The 25,771-nt window shown below is 51.3% G+C and overlaps 1 protein-coding gene across 1 annotated transcript; it reads left to right on the forward strand.

Moving 5' to 3' along the window:
• Positions 1-1,528: 1,528 nt before the first annotated feature.
• RAB44 (RAB44, member RAS oncogene family) lies at positions 1,529-25,563 on the forward strand. Its single transcript, XM_047796189.1, has 13 exons — positions 1,529-1,970; positions 6,228-6,339; positions 8,119-8,293; positions 10,489-10,632; positions 11,142-11,232; positions 11,595-11,690; positions 13,928-14,115; positions 14,715-16,189; positions 18,376-18,457; positions 19,746-19,860; positions 21,063-21,164; positions 23,879-23,955; positions 25,365-25,563. The coding sequence occupies exons 1-13, from the start codon at positions 1,764-1,766 to the stop codon at positions 25,453-25,455; spliced, it is 2,955 nt and encodes a 984-aa protein (XP_047652145.1). The 5' UTR covers positions 1,529-1,763; the 3' UTR covers positions 25,456-25,563.
• The last annotated feature ends 208 nt before the right edge of the window (positions 25,564-25,771 follow it).

Below are 25,771 nucleotides of genomic sequence, written 5' to 3' on the forward strand. Positions count from 1 at the left end.
GGCTCTAGCACACACCTTGGTTTTACATCTACAAGCTTACAACTGCATCTGAGGCAGGCTCTGAAGGCTCTGAGAGAGACAGAGAGAGAGATGGAGAGAAGCAGATGGAAAGCAAAAACAGACAGGAAGGGAGAGAGGCAATGACTGCTGGGGAGACAGAGAAAAACTCTACTTCACTTTAAAGTCTGAGGCCTCCCCAAGGGTGAGGAATTGCTTCATTCAAGTCCTGTGCAACTTGGGTAAAGGAACTTGCCCAAGGGGAGGCTAGAGCAATGGCTTCAGCCCCTTACCCCTGAAGCAGAGCCTCCTGATCCCTCCACTCAGCCTGTCTGTGACCTTTGACCCCAACAGAGAAAGCCCAGAGTGGGCGTGGTCTTTCTGCTGCCCAGTTCCTTTGTACATCCTGTTCCCTGCTTCTCCATCCTACCTACCTCCTTCATGGCTTGGCTCAAATCCCACCGCTCACAGGAAGCTGCCTGTGTGCACATCAAGCCCCTCGCACCCTGTACAGCTTTATGTGCCTCAGACTTATTTGCCTCTAGAGGGCAGGACCAGACTGTGCTCCTTCCAGACTCCAGCCTCCCTCTCCTGCCCTGAGGCCTCGCCTGGACAAATTCTTACCCATCAACATCCCTATCAATTGATTGTCCTAAGACCTTCCAAGACAGGTGAAAGGACCCCATTTAATGAATTGGACAATGCTTACTTGAGTACCTGCTATGTGCTAGGCAGCTGGGAGCAGTGTGGACTGAGGCACTGAGTGACATTCATATGAGGGGAGCCCAGAACATCATGGGGCCATGGTTAAAGGGGCATGAACCTTGCTTGACGTACAAGGGTGGAGGAGGCAGCCTCTCAGGTGAGGGAGGAAGAGGTGTCAGCTAGGCAGGAGAATCAGGGAGGTCTGGGACCATGGGAGCAAGTGTGGGAGGAAAACCGGAGCTCTGAGGACGGCATGTAGACCTTCGGGGTGCCTTGATGGGGTGTGGAGGTGAGGGAGTGAAGGAGGAGCCTGTCTGGAAAGGCCATAAGAGTGATGTGGGGGGAGCTACTGATTCCCTGGCACATATGTTGAAGGAGTAGAGAAATGTTGTTGAGGAGGGAAAAGAGAGCAGGGGCCGGGTGAGGCCGAGAGAGGGAGGAAGATGAGGGGAGGCTGGGAGGGAGAGCCCCTCCCGGAAGGTGAGATGTGAGGAGAGGAGTTGAAGGAGCAGCAGGAGAGAGGGCTCAGCATGCTGCTTCCAGCCCTTGAGACGGTGAGATCCTGAACTACCCTGTGTAACCACCCCAAAGTCACAAAATAGAAGCTATGGAGCTCCCTGGTGGCTCAGCAGCTTAAGGATCCAGCATTGCCACTGCTGTGGCTCCAGTTGCTGCTGTGGCAGGGGTTCAGTACCTGACCTGGGAAATTTTTTTGCCACCAAAACCAAACAAAAACGAAACAAGAACCTATAAAGTCCAGAGAAGTCAAGCCTTTTGACATTTGAGAAGAGAAGTGAAGGAGAGAGAGCATGGTTAGGGAAGAGCATCCCAGGCAGAGGGACCAGAAAGGGCAAAGCCTTTGAGTAGGATGTGCTAGAGGCCATCAGGTGGGGGTGGTGATGAGGCCAGAGAGGCCAGAGCAGGTTGGGTCAGTCAGGGCTTCGTAGCCACGGTAGATTTCCTCCAGGAATGATGGGGAGTCACGGGAGAGTTTTGAGCAGTGACTGTGTCCAGCAGCCCAGGGCCCCCTCACTTCTCCTCTGTCCCCAGGCACAAGCACCATGGAGAATGAACAGAGAGTGCTTCGAAAGGGCCGGAAGCTGGGCTCTAGCCGGCGGCGACAGATGCGAGAGACGGCTGATGGCCAGGACTCTTCTGTGGCCCCAGAGCCAGGGTCCTGGTCCTCCCAATCAGCTGCAGAACTGCAGAGCTTCTTCCAGAATTGTGGTGCCAAGGACAGAGGCTTTGTCACTCGAGAGGACCTGGCGGTGAGTCCAAGTCCCCATCCCACGCCCTGAGTCCCTTTTCTACAGCCTCCTAAGACTTCTCATCCCACGAAGGCCTGATCGTTCCCATTTCTCTCATTTCAAGTTTGCTCTCAGTAAAGGCTAGGAACTTGTTTATAGGAACATGTAAATGACTGATAAGGCTTTTTGCCTTATTCTCTTCTAGAAACATTTGCATTTTAACAAAAGAAAGGTTTTAAACTGAAGAAGTAATTTGCAAATGGTATAATCTTAGGCCCACGGAACAGGGAATTTTATCTTGGGGAGCAGTCAGGGCTCTGAAAATCAAACCATGTCAATGTCTATAAATTATGAGAGAAGATCAGCCAAGGTTGTGCCAATAAGGAGTCTTAGATGTGGCCTAGATTAAGACTGGTTGATATTTTTTATTTTTATTTTTTTAAGGCTGCACCTACAGCCTATGGAGGTTCCCAGGCCAGGGGTCGAATTGGAGCTGCAGCTGCCAGCCTATGCCACAGCCACAGCAAGACCAGATCCAAGCTGAATCTGTGACCTACACCACAGTTCATGGCAATGCTGGATCCTTAACCCACTGAGCAAGGCCAGGGATCGAACCCACATCGTCATGGACACTATGTCAGGTTCTTAACCTGCTGAACTACAATGGGAACTCCAAGATTGGTTGATGCTTTTATTTCTCTTTATTTTATGCAAAGGGTCCTGTGTGGGTTACTAGAGTCTCACTGGGCCTGCTATCTCCTCCCGCTACTGCTCTGTGCTCCAGACTGTTCTTCCCCCATCAAAACTGACCCTTCTTATACTCCACTCTCAGGGCCACAAAAAGGTACAAATGGCTGATGTTAAAATATAATTTTCAAATTGGCAAAAAAAAGACCTTTGAGTAAATGTAAAATTCACCATTATTATTAATGAATGAGGGAACCAGTAAAGATGTTATGATAGGTTCAAAGAGCATATGAGAAGCTGGGATACTTATAGGCAATTTGACAGGAGAGTGTTAGGATAAGTTCATCTCATTGCTTACCTTTCATTAAAAGTCCCAGACTTACTGAAGTTACTTGTTAACTTATAGGAGAGGGGAAAATAATTTTTGTCTAGTAGAACAGATAACCTCAAAGACTTATGGCCTGTTGGACATTAGCCATTTTTAAAACTGGATTCAGCAGGAGTTCTTTCATGGTTCAGTGGTAGCAAACACGACTTAGTATCTATGAGGACACAGGTTTGATCTCTGGCCCCACTCAGTGGGTTAAGGATCCGGCGTTGCCACGGGCTGCAGTGTAGGTCGAAGATGCAGCTCAGATCCCGCGTTGCTGTGGCTGTGGCTGTGGCTGTGGCTGTGGTTTTGGCAGGCAACTGTAAGCTCCGATTTGATCCCTGGCCTGGGAACTTCCATATGCCATGAGTGTGGCCCTAAAAAGTAAAAAAAAAAGGGGGGGGGGAACACTACAAAATATAAGTACTGGAGTTCCCGTCGTGGCGCAGTGGTTAACGAATCCGACTGGGAACCATGAGGTTGCGGGTTCGGTCCCTGCCCTTGCTCAGTGGGTTAACGATCCGGCGTTGCCGTGAGCTGTGGTGTAGGTTGCAGACGCGGCTTGGATCCCGCGTTGCTGTGGCTCTGGCGTAGGCCGGTGGCTACAGCTCTGATTGGACCCCTAGCCTGGGAACCTCCATATGCCGCGGGAGCGGCCCAAGAAATAGCAACAATAACAACAACAACAACAACAACAAAAAGACAAAAGACAAAAAAATATATATAAGTACGTTGATATAAAATTTGTTAGAATAATGAATCAACTGAGTTGAACATAAATTTACATTTTTATAATCTTCAACATTATGTAAAAAATGTTGGTTTATTTGAAAAGTAAAAAAATGAGAAGAGTAAAGCCAACTATAATGGAAAAAATAAAAGTTGTTAAAAGAAAAAATGAGAAGAGTAGAAAATTCACGTTAACCAGTTCCTTCACAAAAAACAAATCCAGATCTTATGAAAAACAGAATGTATACTTGTATTATATTTAATATAAGGCAGAGAAGATACAGATAAGTATTATTTATCTTTTGTAAACCAAAATAATTAAGCTAACCTAATTTGTTCGAAGAGTCACTTTAACTTTCTGAACTTAGCTTCTTAGAAGTTTTCTGAGCTAGCAATTTCTTATAAGAGGAATTTTTTCTTTTGGGCTGTACCCATGGCATATGGAAGTTCCCAAGCTAGGGATCGAACCTGTACCGCCACCGAGATCCTATAATGCTGGGTCCTTATCCTGCTGCACCATAGCAAGTTATTTTTTTTAAGCCCAACATATTTAAAGCATTAGAAGTTCAGTTTATTTTCTGTGACTTTGAGGGCCATTAGATTTATATAAGCTCTTACTTGTCTCTACAAATCGATCCACACAGAACCCTTGCAGGAGATACAGTGCTCTAAGTTATTAATAGCCAGATGTAAAAAATTATTCGCACCCACAGTAAGAGTTAAGGGCCTTTCTGAATTACAGACACAAAGAGCCATCTGGCTTCATTTCTACAACTCCAGCCCCAGGTCAAAAGTAAACATAGAAACACAAAAACTCTCTAGTCCAGATTTCAAAGGGCTGTTCTCCTTCCCTGTGGGCACAAAATTCTTAACCGATTTGAGGCCACACATAGAAAAACAAACACACCATCACCAACAAAAGATTAGCAAACCAGATTTTCTGTTGTCTCTCTCAAGAGACAGACACTAGGTCTCCATCACTCGTCCCACGGGGATCACCGAAAGGTCATCCATACAGTGGAATTCCCCCTGGTGGCTGCCACCAAAACCAGAACCAGGAAGTCGGCAAAAACAAAAATACAAAGAGAAACAGAATCAGCAAACTTAAAGTCCTATTACACTTGGGATTCCCTTCAAGAGCCAAGAAAAAAAGCGCCTGAGGTCCATTAGGGCTCTTTTCTAGCAGTGCCCCTTACTCTGTTCTATCCACCAAGTCCACTGGGGCCTCCCCATGGAAATGCCAGAATTTAAGTAGAATTTCCAAAAAGGTAAAATCATGACCCTGGAGCAAAAATAAAGTGAAACTATGTCAAAGATTTTATTTAACGCATTCATTAATGAGAGATGTTATAAAAAGGGTTGAAAGCTGAGTAATTTAACAAACAAACAAAATTAGATGGCTGAGTTAGATGTCAAAAAGCTGATTAGGAGTTCCTGTTGTGACTCAGTGGGTTAAGAATCTGACTAGTACCCATGAGGATATGGGGTCGATCCCTGGCTTCGTCAGTGGGTTAAGGATGTGGCGTTGCTGCAAACCTCGGCGTAGGTCACAGATGCAGCTCGGATCTGGTGTTGCTGTGGCTGTGGCTGGCAGCTACAGCTCCGATTTGACCCCTAGCCTGGGTACTTCCATATGCTATCGGTGCCACCCTGAAAAGAAAAAGAAAAAAAGAAAAAAGCTGGTTAATGTACAACAGGCCATACATCTTTGGGGTTATCCGTTCCATCAGACAAAAGTTATATTTACATCTCTCCCGGACAGAAACCTACATGTTAACACGTGACTTCTGTTGGTCTAGGACCTTTAATCAGTCCCACGAGATAAATCTGTGTATGTTCCTAGAATCTAGAAGATCCTTGGGTGGACTCCATACCACCTATGGGACTTATTTTCAACTTCCAGGTAATATTTGAATACTGATTAGCACATCTGGGGAGCAATGGCTACTGTCTTTTATTTGGGTCCTAAAGGGCTGAGATTCAGGACAGATAAGTTTTGGTGCTGGAAAGAGCAAGGGCAAAGTGTGGAGGTGTTCGAGGCTCTGCTGAGAGGGCTGTCTAGAATGGGGTCCAGGAGCCTTGAGGGTTAGGCCTTGAGGTCAGGTTGGGAGAGGACCCCAAAACTGGAGAGAGGGGAAGTGAGAGGGGCTAAAAATAAAAACATCTTTTTTTTTTTTTTTCTTTTTAGGGATGTACCCGTGGCATATGGAGGTTCCCGGGCTAGGGATCAAATCGAAGCTGTAGCTGCTCGCCTACGCCTCAGCCACAGCCAACACCCCATCCGAGCTGCATCTGCGACCTACACCACAGCTCACAGCAACGCCAGATCCTTAAGCCACCAAGTGAGGCCAGGGATTAAACCCTCATCCTCATGGATGCTAGTCAGATTCGTTTCTGCTGAGCCACAGTAGGAACTGCCACCACTCCTTCTTTGAAGGTGGCCCAGAGCCTTCCCCAATGGGAACGGCAGCCAGCTTACCTCTTCTTCGCAGGTGGCCAAGTTCAGCTTCCTGGGCAGTGAAGAGGAGCCGGAGATGATCTTTGACTGGGTGGATGTGGAACGGAAAGGACGCCTCTCCCTCGAAGAATTCAGCTCTGGGCTCAGTATGTGTCTTGGTCCTGGGAGGGCCTCTGGGGAGAGGCCACAGTGACACACTGCCAACTGCAGGACCCCCGCAAAACCCCCACCCCGCTGAGATCAGTTCTGGGCGTGAATAATAATACAAATTACTGTGGAGATGAAGCACTAAGCTTGGGTGGGAAGGCAGTTGGTTTGAGGCAGAGTTGGACCTTAAGACTCCAGCCCAGGAGACTGGCTCACTTTCTTTCCACCAGCGAGAGCAGTTCATGGGCTAGGGGCTCCCCTGAGCAGAGGGGGAGGCTTCCAGGCTTGCTTTCTAATGCCTCCCTTGTCCTCTCTGCAGCGAATGTCTTCTCCTTGAGCCAGAGGTTGAGCACCTCCTGATCTGGAGATATCAGGCCTTGTTTCTGCCTGAGGAAGGTCACATTCTGGCTTTGGTTAAAGGAAATTGAGGCCCAGGGAGCAGAAGAGGATGATACTAATGGTGGGGGCTTCCCAGGTCTTCAGCCCCGACTGGTCAGGGCTGCTCCAACACCCACCACTCAAGAGAGGCCCCAAAGGACCTCAAGAGACCAAGGCCAGAGACTCATACAACTGCCTCTGAGCCAGATGGGGGAAGGGCCCAGGAATTGAAGGTGTGGTGTTGTTGCAGAGACTCTAAAAAGCACCATTCAGCCTTTCATGTCCGCAAAGCCTCCTGGAGTTCTCAGGTCTGCTGAGTCTTCAAGAGTTTGGGGGATGACAGAAAGGGAGGCCAGGATTCTGCATTTATAGATGGGGGCCCTCCTGGGAGGTGGTTGCTCTGGGTCTGGAGGTTGAGAAGCTGGGAGTGGGGGATGAGGGTCTGGAGTCAAGGTGTGGGAATGGGGCAGAAGGACCACTGTCCATGCAAACTCAAGAGGCCATCGTCACATCTGTACCCAACCGTGCCCATAGACCAGGGGCTTCCCAAGACCAATGGAACAAAATTCAAACCCCTTCCCAGGACCCACAGGTCAGCACCATCCAGACCCTGCCAACCTCGTGGGCTCACCCCACACCAATCTGGCTCCTTCCTTAGGGCTTTTGCATGTGCTATTCTCTCTGCCTGGACTACGCTTACCTAGAAACCCATGTGGCTTGCTCCTTCTTATTCCCACCTCAGTTTCAGTGTCACTTCCTCAAGACCCTCCTGACTATTCCCTCGAAAGTAGACACTTTTCAGTCTCTCAATAGATGTTAATCTGTTTATTCCTTTAGCTCCCTTGGAAAGTTTACTTTTTTTAAAAAATGTGTGTGTGTGTTTTTTTTCTTTTTTCTTTTTTCTCTTTTGGCCACACCAAAGCATATGTAGTTCCCAGGCCAGGAATTAGTTCCGAGCCCTAGTTTCAACCTAAGCTGCAGCTGTGGCAACACGAGACCCTTAACCCACTGTGCCAGGCTGGAAACTCCTAAAAAAATGTGTTCTTTTCAGCATTTGTAGAATGTCAGCTCCACCAGAACAGGGATTTTGGCTAATTTTGTACCCAGCACATAGTAGATGCTCAATAAATATCCCTTGACTGAGCGAAAACAATGTGTTGATCACCATGGAGCTGCTGTGTGATTTCCAGCAAGTCCTTTGGCCTCCCCGGGCCTCAGATGTTCATCTGTAAAATGGAGACTCCCAAGGTTGACGTGAAGGGTGTATGACCATGGCTCAGTGTAAATGTAACTGACACAGACAGAACCATTTCCTCAAGGGCTGGAGCAAGACAAGGGTGGGAGATCCGGGGACTGAGCCCAGCCTCACTCTGCTCCCCTGTGTGCCCCCCACCCCACAGAGAGCATCTTTGACTCCAGCCCAAGCATATACAGGCTGCACAGAAGGAGGCCACTGCCCTCTAAGCGAGGTTCTGTAGCCACCAGTTTCCCGGCACTGCAGGAGGCCGATGCAGAGGAGAAGGAGGCCTTCATTGCCTTCATGGAGCAGCTGGGAGCCAGCCATTTACTTCCTGAGTAAGACCAGCGTGGCGTGTGTGGGAGGAGGCACTGCCAGTCCATGGGGGTAGGATGCGCCTGGACACAGGGCTGGCACGGGAGCTGCCTTGTAGAGCTGGGTGCAAATCCTGGTTTGGCCACTTCTGCCACTTGTCAGCTGTGTCACTAGAGGAAAGTAGCCTAACTTCTGACCTCTGTTTCATAAGAGCTGCTGTAGGGAGTTCCCACTGAGGCTCAGCGGGTTAAGAACCTGACTAGTATCCATGCGAATGTGGGTTCAATCCCTGGCCTGGGTCAGTGGGTTAAAGATCCAGGGTTCCTGCAGCTATGGTGTAGGTTGTAGATGTGGCTCAGATCCAGCATTGCTGTGGCTTTGGTGTAGGCCGCCAGCTATAGTTCTGATTGGACCCCAAGCCTGGGACCCTCCATATGCCACAGGTGCGGCCCTAGAAAGAAAAAAGAAAAGAAAAGAAAAGAAAAAAAAAAGAGCTGTTGTGGGGTTTTTTTGTTTTTTGTTTATGTTTTTGTTTTTGGCTGCACCTGAAGCATGTGGAAGTTCCGTGACCTGGGACGGAACCTGCACCATAGCAGTGATCCGAGCCACAGCCACGACAATGCTGGATCCTTAACTGCTAGGCCACTAGGGAACTCCAGTTGTGGGAGGAAAGAAAGCCATGTGTGGAGAAAGCCTACCCACCAGTGCATCCCACTCCAGCCCCTCCCTCCTGTCCTGCCCTACATGATCTTCCCTCAGAAGGATTAGCGAGTTGAGGGATCAGCTCCCTAAGAGGACTCACATTCTTCTTTCTGAGTTTTTTTATTAAAAAAAAAAAGGCACATAGAGGTTCCCAGGCTAGGAGTTGAATCAGAGCTGCAGCTGCCAGCCTACACTGATGCTCATGGCAACACCAGATCCCTAACCAACTGAGTAAGGCCAGGGATTGAACCCACATCCTCATGGATACTAGTTGGGTTCCTAACCCGCTGAGCCACAATAGGAACTCCTAATTTTTTTTTTATTAAATATAGTTGATTTACAGTGTTGTGTCCATTTCTGCTGTACAGCAAAGTGACCCAGTCGTACTTATACATGCACTCCCTTTCTTGTATTATCTTCCATCACGTTCTATCCCAAGAGACTGGATATGGCTCCCTGTGCTGTACAGCAGGACCTCATTGCTTATCCAGTCTAAATATAACAGTTTGCATCTACAAACCCCAAACTCCCAGTCCATCCCCCTCCCTCCCCCTTTCTCCGTGTCCTTGGGGACTCATTCTTAAGAATACAAAGCTCCCTCAGGATGCCTTTCTTAACCCCCAAAAGAGGGTCCCCTGATGGGGTGATTTCAGGCATGGTGATGCTCTGGTTTGGGCAGGCTTGGTGACAGGAGGGCATCTCCTCCAAACTACATCAGGCTCTGGGTTCTTGGGGTTCACTCATGCTTAGAGAAGGGGAGGCCCTGCCTAAAAAGGCCCCCTTCACACACCCCAGATCCCACTGGGTGTGTTAGAACCAGCAAAGATCTCATCAGCTCAAGTTCTCCCAGATTTGCCTGCCCGTCAGGGTTCTGTGAGGACAGGCTCTCGCCGGGCGGGGCAGGTGTTTGTGGGGCAGGTAGGGTGGGACTTGGGGTGCAGGCTGGCGGGGCGGGTGTGGTGGGAGTGACTTACCCACTTGGCAGCTTGGCCTGGGTTCAGCCCTGGGACATCTGTCTCCATGACTTAATTAAATCCGTGTGAAAGCAGCATTCATCGAGCGCCATCCATGTGCCAGGTCCCAAGCCAGTGCTTTCACTGGGTGTCTCCTTCTCCAGCAGCCATTTTTCAAATAAGCCCAGAGGGGGCATGGGACTTGCTAAAGGTCACAGAGCTACAGAGTTGGAAGAAGAGAGGAGGCGGATCGGAGCCCCGGGCCATCAGATTCCCAAGTTTCCGCCTCCCTCCCCCCACCCCACCACCACCACCTCCACCCCTTAGTTAATCGCCAAACAAGAGAGAGACAAAGTGTGGTGAGGGTTCGTGAAGGGAAAGGGCACAACTGGGAAAGTTTCCTGGAGAAGGTGGCATTTGAATTTCCCACTGTAGAGTGTAGACAGATCTTTGCGGCCCAGGTGCCCAAGGCTCTCAGAGTGTTGCCATTAGAACCAAAAAGTGGGGTTCCCCCTGCCTCCTGATCCTATTCCTGTCTGAGCTTGGCTATGTTCCCCTCCCAGGCAGGAGATCTGGCAGCTGTGGCGGAAGCTGCGGCAGGAGGAGCCCCAGCTGGCAGACAACCTGGAGGGCTTTCTGGCCAAGATGACCAGCCGCCTGCAGGAGACCCAGGCTGACAAGGAGGTCCTAGAGCTGACCCTGAGGAAGTGAGTTGGGCCTGGCTGCCAGCATCTTAATGATGGGTACAGAAGTCAGTGTGGTCGGATCAGAGGATCAACGTCAAGGGCATACATGTCAGACAGCTGTGCTTTTTTTTCTTTTTAGGGCCACACCTGAGGCATATGGAAGTTCCCAGGCTAGGGGTCAATTCAGAGCTGCAGCTGCTGGCCACAGCCACAGCAATGCTGGATCTGAGCTGCATCTTTGACCTACTCTGCAGCTCAGGGCAACACCGGATCTTTAATCCACTGATCAGGGCCAGGGCTTGAACCCACATCCTCGAGGACATTAGTCTGAGCTCATTACCGCTGAGCCATGAGGGGAACTCACAGACAGCTGTTATTGTGACTGTTCTCAGGGTGACAGGGGCCAGTGGCCACTGGCGGAGTGAGGTGAGCAGTAGGATAGACCCCCAAGGCAGGCCAGCCCACCCCTGCCAGCAGCGGGTTCCCCAGGTGCTGACAGGTTGCCTGGCCCCGCCTCCCACCCCTTCCAGGAGGGACTCTGACCACCAACGAGAGGTTCAGCAGCTCTATGAGGAGATGGAGCAGCAGATCCAGTGGGAGAAGCAGCAGCTGCAGGCTGAGGTGCCCCTCCCCTCCCTTAGCCCTAGATTTCTCTGCTAGGGTGGGGGTGGGGGCGGGGCAGGGAGCCCTGACTGGCCAGTGTGGGGCAGAGCTGGGGTTCCTCAGAGAGGTGGGGGTGGGGAGAGTGATGAGCCGGGGCACTGCCAGGTCTCACATGTCCCCCAGAGCTACTTCTGCTCTCTGGGCCTCAGACTCCTTGCTGCCTGAGCCAGGGAAGTTGTCCCTCTGAGGCTCCTCCTGGCTGGGAGATCCTGGACCCTGCAACCTAGGCCTGGGTGGAGGTGAAGGGCCCAGAAGGGCTGGTCCCACCCAGCTGGGCCTGAGACTCAGCAGCATGGGGCTGAGATCTCTCCGCTCCCCAGAGCCACTCCCGGGACCTGGCCCTCAGCTCCCAGATGCAGGAGGTCCTGGAGGCCAAGGAGCGTGAGGTGCAGCGGCTGACCGAGGGCCAAAAGGAGGTGAGTGGCAGGGCTTCCCCGAGAGCCCAATTTCTGAGGCTTCTCAGACGCTGATACCCATCTCCTGAGGACTCAGTGGGCTGCTTGGGCTCCCGTGTCAGAGTAGCTGCTTCAGAAAGAGATGCCTCAAGCCCTTTGCTGAGATGAGGCCAAGTAATGCAGGGAAGCACTGGGACACAGGTCAGAGGTCCAAGTTCAAATTCTTGCCATTTCAACTATAAACCATGCAATCTGAGGAAATAACTTTGCTTGTCTTGACCTCAGTTTCTCCATCTGTAAAATGGGAATAGCCGCATCTCCTGCATCTCCCTGGCTTGTTGTATCAAATGAGGTAATAAATTGGAAAGCACTTTGAACAGCAAAGCACTGGGCAAACACAGTCTCAATGCTGGAGAAGCTTGGTGACAGGGTGGTGTTCAACTCTTAGTTCCATTTTCAGCTGAGTGACTGTGGGAAGATTTTTAACCTCTCTGAGCCTTTGTTTCCTCATCAGAGAAAAGGAGCTCAGAACTCTTGCTTTAGGGGTTCTTGTTGTGGCTCAGTGGGTTGAGAACCTGACTAGTATCCATGAGGATGTGGGTTCGATCCCTGGCCTCCCTAGGTTAAAGATCCGGTGTTGCCTCGAGCTGTGGTGTAGGTCACAGCTGTGGTTAAGACCCCACGTTGCTGTGGCTGTGGCGTAGGCCAGCAGCTGCAGCTCCATTTCAACCCCTAGCCTGGGCACTTCCATATGCTGCAGGTATGGCCCTAAAAAAGCAAGTAAAATAAAATAAATAAAAATAAATTTAAAAAATTGTTGCCTTAGAAGGCAAGATTATTAGATACGTGATTAAATAGGTGACGGAGAGACTATATTTGAGGGCCTAAGATGGAGCCTGGCACCATAGGTGTTTTATCGATCACAGTTGTTACTGTCTCTGAACCTGACCTAGCTTCCTGGTCAGAATACTTGCTGCCCTGACTCCCCAGGTCCCGTAAGCTCTAGTTGCTTCCAGTTGGCCTCGTGCCTACGCCTTTGGGTCTGAGATCCTGACTGTTGCTTCCTTCCTTAACTTCCAAACCAGACTTGAGTAAAATCACCCTCTGCTGTAACCAGGACAACCAGCATCCCTTCAGCATTGGACCAGGTTCCCAGGCCCCCTCCCCCCACCATTGCCTTGGCAATTCCTGCCACCTGGTCTCACCCTCCTGACACGGGTTGATTTCCCAGGTGGCTCTGTGGCAGCGGCTCCTTGGCACCTGAGGAAGGCCCTTTCTGCCAGGGGAGGAGGCTGGACTTTCCACATGGGACCATTTTGTCCTGTCCCCTGTGGATGTGAAGCCTCTCCCCCAGGGCTATGCATACCTTCACCCAACAGCTATTGAGGGCACACCCACAATGTGCCAAGCACCACTCTCGGTTCTGAGGAACATGATAGACACAAAGAATTCCTGCCCGTGGAGATACTGTCCAGTCAGGGAGATAGATGATAGACCAAATAAGCCAGTAAGATCCAGAACATGTTAGATAGTGAATGCTGAGGAGAATAAAGCAAAGCAGGGCAGGGGACAGAAGAGTTTTGGTAGGGGAGTCAAGAAAGGCCTCACTAAGGTGATGACTTTGGAGGAAAGACCTGAAGGAGATGAGGGGTGGCCATGTGGTATCTGGGGGAAGAGCAGTGGGGGCAGAGGGAACAGTATATGCAAAGGCCCTGAGGTGGGCATGGTGCACTGCGAAGGTTCAAGGACCAGAAAGGAGACCTGTGGGCTGGAGCAGACTGGGGAAGGAAGCAATGGGAGGCGAGGTCAGACATGTAACAGGGGTGGGGTGGGGGAGGCTGCAGGGCCCTGGAGGCTACTGTGAGACCTTTGCCATCCATTGGTGTGGTCAAGCAACCCTCCATCTCCCAGTCATGTGACCTGTTGTTGGATCAGGTGCTCCTTGGTGACCAGATGGGGCTCAGAGACAGCAGCCACTGCAGAGCTTTGAGTGGAAGAGGGAGTGGTTCCATTTACGCCTCAGGCCCTTGTGTTTCTTCCGTGGTTTCCTCTCTCTTCCCCATCCCAACCATTCGGTATCTCTCCTGGGTAGCAGGTAATGGAGCTAATTAGGCCAATGAGGGTTAACAGCACCCCGCTCATGTTTTAAGCTGGGTCTCTAGGAGTCTGGAGTGGAGCCCCACAATAGTCTGGAGAGGCTGTTTGCTCCCCTGGGGGGCAACTGGGCTTCTGTCCCCGTCCCCTTCCACCTCCTGCAGCTGGAGGCCCAGCTCGACCACCTGAACAGCACACACCAGGAGGCCAGCTCCGAGAACCAGCAGCTGCGGGAGGCCGAGCGGGACCTGGCTGGGCGGCTGGAGGAGGTGCGGGGGCAGCTGCAGGTGACCAGGGGGCACCTGAATGCTGCCAGGGGGTGCGTGTCCTGGCAGATGGAGGAGGAACCCAGGCAAGTAGCTGCCCCCTCCCTGGGCTGGGCTGGAGACCAGGGGCTTCCTGGGAGAGAGGAGGGGCTCTGAGTTAGTTCTCTGAGGCTCTGGTCAGTATCCAAAACACCCAGAACACACTCCCTCCTTCAGCACCCCCATAGCCCTGCCAGGCTGGGACTGTCATGTGCTTTTCTCAAACCAGGAAGCAGAGAGGGCAAAGTCATGTGCCCAGGCACATGTCACAGATGAGTCACACAACTGGGATTCTCACACACACACACACACACACACACACACACACAAGGGCTAGTGCAGTGCTAGATCCTTGGCAGAGGCACTCACTGTACTTGTTACAGGTCAGAGGAGTGGGATGGGCCAGAATGGTATGGAAGACTTCCTGGAGGCAGTGGAGTTTCATGCAGGCCTTGAAGGATGAGCGGGATTGGATGAGGGGGAGGAGCCAGGTGTGCTGCCAGCTGAGAAGGACAGATGGCCTGAGGGAAGACACGGGAGGGAGGCCTAGCTGTGAGGCGCACACCAGATGGTAAGGGATGTAGGCAGGACTGGCGTGACCGCCACCTGCCCCTCCCCTGACCTTAGCTTCCCATGCCCTTTCTAGAGTCCCCAGAGCAGGTGAGGAGAAGGCTCCAGACTCTCAGGCAGTCTCCTCTGAGGAGACTCCCCTGCCCGGACTGTTTGGGGACAACGATGACTGGCACCAGCTCCTGGACAGCTTTGGCAGCACCGCATACAAAGCCCTGCAGCTCTCCTGGAGCCCACCCCCAACCCCAAGAGCCCTCTCGGGCCCCCAGACACCCCGAGTGGTCAGGCCAATCTCTGTCTCGGAGCCACATGCTTTTCTCTTTGGTCAGGAGCCATCTTCAGATCCAAATGGGGTTCCAAAGAGCCCCCCTGGGGTGACTTCCGGGGTCAAGGAGGAGAAAGGAGTGGACACAGATGGGCTGGGCATCAGCCCAGAGCAGCCTGGAGAGGCCCCCAGCCTGGCCCCTCAGGAGGAGCCAGGGCCTGGCCCCGGGGTCCACTTCCGCTGGGGTCTCCCAGGGACCCTGGCTGGGGAGTCAGGAGGCCTGGTGGCAGCTGCGCTTAAAGTGCTCGTTCCTTTGGGAGATGAGTCCCCTCCTCACGTGACCTCTCCACCTCTGCAGGCCCCAGCTGGGCCCAGTGAACTGTTCCAGACCCCAGACACAGACCATGAGGGCCCCGGGTCTGGGCCTGTCCCAGCCAAGCTGCCAGGGCAGAGGGAGGCCCTCGCCCTGGAACCACCAGCCACTGGCTCTGAGCCAGGCCTGGGGTTCCCAGAAGTTGGAACCCTCACAGCAGGGCTGGCTGAGCCCTCCTGGGGCCAGGAGCTAGGGGGTCCAGCTCCCACAGAGGGGTCAGAGCAGGACAAGCTGAGCCCAGATGCACAGGGGGGTCGTCCTGGGGGTTTACAAGAAGCTCATGGCCACGTCCTTGGGCCAGAAGGGCTACCTGCCCTCCCCCACCAGAGTCTGAAAGCAGAGCCTAGGGCTGAGGAAAGGAAAGCAGTGGAGCAGGCAGGGCAGGAGCTCAAATCAGGGATGTCCCTTGAGCCTCATGGCCTGAAAACTGCGGGTTCAGAGCCCCCTCAGCAGGATCTCCTGCCTGCTCCCGTCCCACGTGACAGAGCACAGGCTCAGGCGGAAGTGGAAGCCCCAACTCCTGGAAAACCATCTCCCTCGGGGGCCTCTCCTCCTGTGGGGATGCAGCCTGGCGATGGAGCAGGGCGCCAGGAGCCCACGCACACCCTCTCCACCAGGGCCGAGCTGGAAGTCCCACCCAGGCCCCAACCTGCAACCGCTCATGCAGAAGAAGAACAAGGCCCTGCTCAGTCCAGGGAGCCACGGGCAGAGAACACACCTGAAGATCTGGAAACGGACCCCGGAGGCCCTGGGCCAACTCCATCCCCGGGGGACCGCACAGCCAGTGAGCCTTTGGCCAACCCTGATTACATCTTCCATGTCATCTTCCTGGGAGACTCGAACGTGGGCAAAACATCCTTCCTGCACCTGCTGCACCAGAACTCCTTCGCCACCGGGCTGACAGCGACTGTGGGTAAGAGCCACCTGGGAGGGCAGCGGGGGAGGGGAATCCCTGGGGACCGGCGGACAGGCTGGAGCAGGCCCAGAGCCTACTGTCCCTGAGGAAGCTGTAGCTTCTGCCCTGGCCACGGGCCCTGCATTAGACATTATTTTATATGGGCATAATCTGGCTATTTTACTAATCATCTCTAATTACAGGTAATTTGCTTTTTCTGCATTGATCTGATTAGCTTATAATGTGCTGCCTCAACAAAGCACCCTGCAATTTAGGTACCAACACTGGCTGATGGTGAAAACATGCAGGTCTCCACCCACATGGCCCCTGGGCAGGCCACCGCAGGGTCCCTGCTGCTTGAATTTGCTCAGGGCTGGCCCCAGGCCAGTTAACCAGGCTCTGGCAGGAAGTCGCCTTGGCCAAGTTGACTATTTTATGCAGGATGTCTTTGTAGAGTGAATTAAGTTAGGAACACAGGGGCCTGAGTTCAAATCCCAGCTGGGCCACTTACTAGTGGTTTGAACTTGGGCAGATGATTTAACCCCTCTGAGCATAATGAGGTAAACAATAGTGAAGACCTCCCAGAGTGGTTGTAAGGATTAGTTCCATTAATACATATAAAGTTCTTAGAATAATATCTGGCATGTATTAAGCAGTCTATTAGTAGTAGTTAAGAGTTCCTGTCGTGGCTCAGGGGAAACGAATCCAACTAGGAACCATGTTCCATTAATACATATCAAGGTCTTAGAATAATATCCAGCATGTATTAAGTGCTCAATTAGTAATAGTTAAGAGTTCCCATTGTGGCTCAGCAGAAACGAATCCAACTAGGAACCATGAGGTTTGATCCCTGGCCTCACTCAGTAGGTTAAGGATCTGGCATTGCTATGAGCTGTGGTGTAGGTTGCAGATGGTGCTCGGATCTGGCATTGCTATGGCTGTGGTGTAGACTGGCAGCTGTACTCTGACTCAACCCCTAGCCTGGGAACTTCCATATGCAGTGGGTGTGGCCCTAAAAAAATATAATAATTAGTAGTAGTTATTTTTATGATTATTATTGTAAGTATATATTTGATAATGTCTAATTCAGTGGCTCTTGCAAATAAAATGTCCAAAGGCACAAAGCCTCCTCTCTCTAAAAATATCAGGTATGTGGCCACTTAAACGTTGGATAGAGCCACAGGAAAGAGCTCAGGGGCAAAGATGGAGTGACCCATGTCTTTGTGTCTGTCAGGGCGCATGGTGACTGGGGACCACTGCTAGACCAGTGGATAAAGTTCTCAAACATTACATAAGAGAGGCCCTCCAGGACAAGTTCTCAAGCTTTTCTCTGCCTGAGAATCTTCACCTGGGGAGACAAGTAAAAATGCAGTGTCCTGGGAAATGGGGGAGACGCACAGGAAGCCTGGCCTGATGCTGAGCAGGGTTGTAGGGTTGGAAAGGCCCCCATCATTAATCACCTAAGCTACTGGTTATGACCACCTGCAAGGCACCAGGCAGCCATGCTTTATTCCTTACAACAGCCCCTCCTATAATTGAATCTCCCCCATTATTATGTGGTAAGAAGGTTCCACAAAATTTGAGAAGAACACAGGTTGCCTAATTGTAAAAAGACAGGGCAAGCCTGCATGCTCTGCTAGCCAGCTGGGAGAACCTGAGGTCCAGGTGTGTGATCCAGATCTGTGCCAGCCCATCTGCAGCTTGGTGCCCCCTGGTGGCTGTTTGGGTTAACTATCACTGGGGAAGAATCTGACCTTCTGGGTCTGAATATTTCCCCACTCAGCAGCCCCCTCTTCCCTTCCCACCTCCCTCTCTCACCTGCCTGCATATGAGAACAGGGCTGGTGGAGGAACAGTCCAGAGTCGACAGAGTTATAGCTGATGGTGCATTTTTGCAAGGCTTTTCCATATTTACCCCCGTTTTACAGATTAGGAAAACAGAGAGCTGAAGACCTGGTTATTTCTTGCCCTACCTGGGTCCCATAGTTCATACCTGGGGCCACCTGCCTCCAGAGCACATGCCTCCACCCCAGAAGTTTGCTCCCTTCTCTGCTCAGCGTTGCCCTCTCCCTGGAACTGCTCATGTAAAATAGCAGATTCCTTGGAAAACAGAAAACATTATATTCCTAACAGTTTAGGTGGTTAAGTTGGGGAGTCCTGGGTGGTAACACAAAAGTAGGCTTGACCCTCCTCTCTGTGATCTAGGAGTGGATTTTCGGGTCAAAACCCTGCTCGTGGATAACAAGCGCTTTGCACTGCAGCTCTGGGACACAGCCGGCCAGGAGAGGTAACTGTCTACATTTGTGGCGTCAAGAACCTGGGCTGAGCCTGGGGTGCAGAGGGGTAGCAGGCAGCCCTGACTTTGAGGAGGCCATCGAGGGAGAAGAGGCTGCCAGATGCAGGCATGGTGGCCACCCCTGAGGATTCAGGACGTCAGGGCCAGGGAGATGAGTTCGGTCCCAGTGGGGAGAGACAGGACAGCAGACCCAGAGGCCACCTTGGCCTGGGAGGGCACCTTTGAGGGCTGTCCCAACATGGCCCTCAGGGGACAGCTACTCAATCACCCGTCCTTCGGAAAACACTGACCTTCTACTTTCTTGTTAAGCAGCAGTGATCAAAACTGAAAAGGCGTGTCTTCTGTGACCCAGTAGTTCTACTTCTGGAAATTCATTCTACTGATAAACTCATATGTGACTATAATATCAAAGGGACCAAAACTTCCTAGCAACATTGTTTATATTATGAAACATTGAAAATGACCTAAACACCATCAGCACTAGACCAGTTCCATAAATTAGGGTCTCTCTATCCAATAGTAGATTATAAAGCCACAAAAAACACCAAGGACCCTCTTTATGGACCAATAGGGAAATATCTCCAACACATTTTATTAACTGGATAAAACAGAGTACAGAATACTGAATACTGGAGTTCCCGTGTGGCTCAGCGGGTTAAGAACTCAACTAGTATCCATGAGGACGTGGGTTTGCTCCCTGGCCTCACTCAGTGGGCTAAGGATCTGGTGTTGGTGTGAGCTGTGGTGGAGATCGCAGATGCAGCTTGGATCCAGTGTTGCTATGGCTGTGGTGTAGGCCGACAGCTAGAGCTCCTATTTGACCCCTAGCCTGGGAACTTTCATATGCTGCAGATGTGGCCCTAAAAAGGGGGGGGGAATACTGAATATTAATGAATACAGTGTTTTATGTGGTATTTGTTTCAATAGTGTGTGTACGGGTATATATATTTATGTGTGTATGCACATATACATTTATGGGTCTATATAAAATACCTCTGGGAAAATATTGAAGAAGTGGGTAACTGGTTGCCTCTGAGCTGGGGGGCTGTGGAATAAGGATAGGGTTAGCAGGGAGAGACTTTTCACTGGGTGCGCTTTAGTACCTTTTGAAATCCGAGCCATGAGAACTGTTACCCATTCGACAGCAAGCGCAAGAAGGAAGATAAAGGCACACTCTTCTTGAGGAAGCAATTAGGGGCAGCGGGAGTGGCTGAGACCTCGAGAGGCGGGGCCAGGGGTCAGGCTGCTGGGCGTGGCCTCACGCAGACTCCCTGGGCAGGTACCACAGCGTGACACAGCAGCTGCTCCGCAAGGCCGACGGAGTGGTGCTCATGTACGACGTCACCTCCCAGGAGAGCTTCATGCACATACGCTACTGGCTGGACTGCCTCCAGGTGAGCTGACGGCTGCGGGGGTGGACCTCAGGTTTTGGAGTCAAGGGGGAACTTGTGGATCCAGTGTTGTCACTGCTGTGGCTCTGGGTACTGCTGTGATACAGGCTTGATCTGTGGCCCGGTAACTTCTGCATGTCGTAAGCACAGCCAAAAGAAAAAGAAAAAAGGAATAAGAAAGAAAGAAAGAGGGAACTTGTGTTCTGCCCCATCCCCCTTTCTCCCAGCATTTCAAATGACACAACAGACATAGGGGTGACATAATCTACTGAGGGCATGTGGCCTGGACGGGCTGGGAGCACTGCAATACAAAGACACTACAATGACAGAGTACAGCCTCCAAAACTCTTTCCTTTATCCTGTGACCCTTTCTTTCCTATATACAGAAGCTCTGCAATGTCTTCTTAACATCGGGGGATGATGCAGTTCTAGTGCCACACTGGGTGATAATTCCTCTGTCCACACACCTCTGGTTCTTTCCCTCGGGTACTCAGGGAAAAGAGTACCTATGTACTGGGATCTGCAGGATATACTAGCACAGCGGAGGGGTATGAAGTAAGACACGTTGTATTCTCCTTAGAGTTGAAGAGATGCAAAAGAAGCAGGATAAGGTTATATAGGAGGGGACCTGGGCTCTGGGTTTTGACAAGCCCTAGGTTGGAATCCCAGCTACCCTGTACCAACTCTGAGACCTTGGACAACTGACTTAAAGTCTCTGAACTTCAACTTCCCAGCTTTTTTCATAGAGGAGTTGTGAGGATTAACTGATATAACTGCTTTCAGCATGGTACCTGGTATATAGTAAACTCTCAGTAAACAGAAGCTATTATTCTTATCTGTGAAACAATTAGGAGATGAGCCAAGGCAGCCTGTGTGATCAAATGCTGGGCTGTTCTGCGCAGGCAGGAAAAGAAGGGCATGGCCAGAGCAATCCAGGAAGGCTTCCTGAAGGAGGTGACTTTGAGGTTAGCCTTGAAAAGCGGGTGGTATATTTGTAGGCAGAGAAGAGGCAGGTTCACTCCAGATGGAAGGGCAAGTGTCAGAGGTGAGAAGAGAGGGGAGTGGGTGTGACATGGAAAGCTGGGTGTGTGTGAAGGGAGGTGGCACATTGTCAGCTTTCGGGAGGGCAGGGCCAGATCCACCCAGGACCTGGCACACAGCAGGCACTCAACATGTGTGGCTGAGGGAACGTGTTCTGTGTGCAGGAAACAGTGTCTGATGGTGTGGTCATCCTTCTCTTGGGAAACAAGACAGACTGTGAGGAGGAGCGGCAAGTGTCCACTGAGGCTGGGCAGCAACTGGCCCAGGTGAGCACCTGGGCATCGCCCCCATCCCCAGCCTGGACTGGGCAGACACCTTCTGGAGGGCAGTGAATAAGTCACCCTGGCCAGGCCACCAAGAAGGACTTGTTCCTGCTCCTCGCCAATCAAAGGCCAACAGCCTCCCAACCACCTGGGCCTTAGACCCAAACATGAGCCTGTAACAGTGGCCGTGACATTGAACCTCGCTGTTGAATTCGCAAATCCCCACAGTGTCCTGACCTACATAAAAAACATCTTCAGAGTAAAAAGGTTTTCAAAGCTTCACTTAAAATTCCCAATCGAATCTTAATTTTACCTCTGGTCTCTAATTAACATAACATTCCTTCTAATTTATTCTATTTTAAGACCCAAATTCTTTCCTGGAAAGATTGCATCAAAAGCTTCTGCCACCAGACAGGGGTCAGTGGACACTATTTATTTGTGAATAGAATGGTAACTATATTCCAGAAACCTGGAGAATAACAAAGATGGAGAAAAAGATCACTCCCTGCCCCACCTATGACACGGCTCCCTCTGGGTATTTCCATATTTCCTTCTGGTTTCTTCTCTCATTTCTCCTAATCGTGAGGTCATCACTGTGGCTCCTGGTTGGTGGGAATTTTTTCCTCTTAAAAAGAGTAGCTCGGAGTTCCCGTCGTGGCGCAGTGGTTAACGAATCCGACTAGGAACCATGAGGTTGCGGGTTCGGTCCCTGCCCTTGCTCAGTGGGTTAACAATCCGGCGTTGCTGTGAGCTGTGGTGTAAGTTGCAGACGCAGCTCGGATCCCGCGTTGCTGTGGCTCTGGCGTAGGCCGGTGGCTACAGCTCCGATTTGACCCCTAGCCAGGGAACCTCCATATGCCGCAGGAGCGGCCCAAAGAAATAGCAAAAAGACAAAAAAAAAAAAAAGAGTAGCTCTTCTCTTTGACATAGTCACTCCTCCTCTAGCAATTTATCCTAAGGAAAGAATCAGAAATAACAATCCCTAAGAGAATAACGTAATGAATACACACATATAATGTATAATCGAATGTGTTTGTGTGAGCGTGTTCTTTACCATGTTAGTTATAAGAACAAACATTTGACAGCAATTGGTGGTTGATGTATGGAGCTTCATGTGAGAGGCTAGCATTCGTCATTAACAATCCTACCCCCCTAGGAGTTCCCATTGAGGCTCAGCAGGTTAGGTACCCAATATAGTGTCCATGAACATGTGAGTTCCATCCCTGGCCTTGTTCAGTTAAGGATCCAGAGTTGCTGCAAGCTGTGGCATAATTTGCAGATGTGGCTTGGATCCAGTGGTGTAGGCTGGCAGCGGCAGTTCTGATGAGACTCCTAGCCCAGGAATGTCCATATACTGCAGGTGCGGCCTTAAAAAAAAGAAAAAAAAATTCCTGTTCCTGAAAAAACAAAGAGCCTACAATATGTTGTCTACAAGAGACCCGTCTTAGGGCAAAGGACACACATAAATTGCAGATGAAGGGATGGAAAAATATATCGCATGCAAGCGGAAGGGGCAAGAAAGCAGGAGTCACAATACTCATAGCAGACAAAATAGACTTTAAAACAAAGGCCATAAGGAAAGATAAAAAAGGACACTATTTATTTACTTTATTTTATTGTCTTTTTAGGGCCGCACTCGAGGCATAGGGGGGTCACAGGCTAGAGATCCAACTGGAGCTGTAGCCTCCAGCCTACACCACAGCCATGTGGGATCCTTAACCTGCTGAGCGAGACCAGGGATCAAACTTGCGTTCTCATGGATGTTAGTCGGGTTTCTTAACCACTGAGCCACTACGGGAACTCCAAAAAGACACTCTTTAATGATAGAAGAATCCTTCCCTGGAAAATGTTTAAGGGTGTGGAGGAAATGCATACAATATAATGTGAAGTCAGAGAAAGTGCTGCAACTCTGGGTACAGGTTAGATTGAGCCATAGGAGATTGCTAACATTTGACTGATGTCTATCAAAACAGCAATTTCATATGGTTTAATCTAGTGACATTTGGCCCCCCCCCAATAAAAGGGTTCTATAAAACAGAATGGAAATACATGCTCAGACACTAATGAGTGGCTTATATTTTGTACTAACATTTTATGCTACATTTCCAGTATTTCCTCCAATTGAAATTAAAAAATATATAACTGGAGTTCCCGTCGTGGCACAGTGGTTAACAAATCCGACTAGGAACCATGAGGTTGCGGGTTCGGTCCCTGCCCTTGCTCAGTGGGTTAACGATCCGGCGTTGCCATGAGCTGTGGTGTAGGTTGCAGACGTGGCTCGGATCCCGCGTTGCTGTGGCTCCAGCATAGGCTGGCAGCTACAGCTCCGATTTGACCCCTAGCCTGGGAACCTCCATATGCCGCAGGAGAGGCCCAAAGAAATAGCAAAAAGACAAAAAATATATATATATATGTATAACTAATAGCTTAAAAATGTCCCCAAGGACATTTCTCCAAGTAGGGACACAGGCTTCCCATTGTCATACTACAGGCTATGGAGGGTTTCTGAGGGTCATCTTTGACCCCTTGGCCAGCCAGGGTGGAGGGGCAGTGGGCAGAGGGGGATACCATGGGCCACACAAAGATGGGCTGCCTCACCCACTGAGGTTGAGGGACTCCAATGACCAGGTCTTTGGTGGTGGGGGCTGCCGCCTGGACTCTCAATGGTCTCCCCCACCACCACCCTGGCACCCATGCCCCTGTCTGTCTGGCTACAGGAGCTGGGGGTCTCCTTTGGAGAGTGCAGTGCTGCCCTGGGTCACAACATCCTGGAGCCCGTGGTGAACCTGGCCCGGTGAGTGCCACCCTGCCCCCACGCCCCACCCAGAATCCTCTGGGCAGCCTTCAGCTGACCCTCCTGGGGGGTGGCAGGGAGGCCCATCCTGAGGAAGCAGCTAAGAAAGCATGGGGCTCGGAAGTCTGGGGAAGGAGAGAGACCACTGCATGGAGTTCCCTGGCTCCAGTTCGACCAGTCCCAAGAGCAGCATCACCCGGAAGTCTCCCGTCCCCTGCCTGAGCCTCAGTGCAGCGGAAGAGCGAGTCCTGCTCCCAACTGTGCGGTGATTTCCACCACGTTTAGAATAAAATCCAAAAACCTCGCAGGGGCCCGTGGGGGCTCCAGTGACATCTCTCCACTACCCCCCAACCCCGTTAGCGTCAGCCTCCCAGAGGTGCCCTCCCTGACCACGCCACCTCCCACCGTCATCCTTGTCAGGTTCTCCGCTGGTGTCCTTCAGAGCCCTCCTTGACAAATCCTAATTACACATGGGTTCGTTTTCTTGTGCAGCCTCACCAGGCTGTAGCTCTAGGAGGGCAGGGCCAGGTCCATTTTGTCCAGCCCCTTACCCCATGGGACCTGGCACATACTGGGTGATCAATAAATGAATGAAATGAGTGAGGAGGAAGATGCTGGTCTTAGATCAGGTGCTCTCTAAGCCCATTGTCTGACGGTGCAGCTAGAGTGGGCTTGCTAAACTGCAAACCTGTTCATGCTTGATCCGTCGGACAGGAAACAGGCATCCCCTTTGCCTTAGGATAAAAGACCAAGTTCCTGAATGTGGCTTCCTGGCTGGCAGAACCCTGCATCCCAGCTGCCTCCAAAGCTTCCTTCTGGCCATTCAGTCCTTAGGCTGTGTGATTTAGGACAGTGCCAGACATGCAGTAAATACATTGTGAATGAATGAGTGAATGAATGAATGAAGGGGCTTTGCTTCCCCAACCCAGAGACTCTCTCTTGACATTGAGCCTTTGCCCTCTGCCCAGAAAGCACCCCAACCCCTTCTCTGTTTTCTGCTTTCGAACCCTTGGCCTCAGCTCCAACACTAGCTCCTCCTGCCCTAAATCCCTGCAAGATCTGGTGCCTGGTGTGAGGTCCCTCTCTGTGCCTCCCCATTCCCGAGTCCCCACTGCCCCTTTCCCTCTGTCTCCCTCACTACTCAAGGCAAGGACTTGCTGGCTTCATTGTCATCATCAGAGTCCCTTGTGTCCAGCACACAGAGCTGCAGAGAATGTCAGAAAAGAGACAGAAAGGCCACAGTCTCTGTGGCCCCATTTTTCCGCTGTGTGGGGAATGCAGGGCAGGGGCAGAGCAGTGGGGAGAGAGGGAGCTCAGGGGGTGAAGCCCCCCAGTGGCGCCCCCGCTGGCCCTTTCTGCTGCCCCTTGGAGGTGAGAGAGAAGACTGAGGGCTGGGCATCTTCACACAGGGCACTCAAGATGCAAGAAGAACGCCTGAAGAGCTCGCTGGTGGAGGTGGCCCCCGAGAGGCCGAAGAAGAGAGCTGGCTGCTGTTTCTGAGCGCCTGGCCTGGCCAGGGTCGGATGGCCACCTCTCTGGCTTTCCTGTTCCTTGGCTCCTGTCCCACATGCCTGGACACAGCAATGGCAGAGAAGGCCAGCTTGGAAGTTCAGGAAAATCTTCCTCAGGTCAGGACTCGGATCCCAAAGCAAGTGCTGTACTACCGCTGCCCTTTGCACTCCAGAGAAGGACTTTTCTGAGGAATAAGGCTAGAGGGGCCATTAAAACTCTCTTTTTCCCCTTTGGCCGATCCTGTGGCATGTGGAAGTTCCCAGGCCAGGGATTGAAACCATGCCACGGCACTGACAACGCTGGA

The sequence above is a fragment of the Phacochoerus africanus genome, chromosome 9, assembly GCF_016906955.1.
Source record: "Phacochoerus africanus isolate WHEZ1 chromosome 9, ROS_Pafr_v1, whole genome shotgun sequence".
NCBI lineage: Eukaryota > Metazoa > Chordata > Mammalia > Artiodactyla > Suidae > Phacochoerus > Phacochoerus africanus.

Bases quoted from the DNA above. Each gene is read 5' to 3' on its own strand.
- RAB44 (XM_047796189.1), top strand. From the start codon at position 1,764: ATGGAGAATGAACAGAGAGTGCTTCGAAAGGGCCGGAAGCTGGGCTCT. The intron at 1,971-6,227 runs GTGAGTCCAAGT...TCTTCTTCGCAG, and splicing joins TCACTCGAGAGGACCTGGCG to GTGGCCAAGTTCAGCTTCCT. The intron at 21,165-23,878 runs GTGAGCACCTGG...GTCTGGCTACAG, and splicing joins CTGGGCAGCAACTGGCCCAG to GAGCTGGGGGTCTCCTTTGG.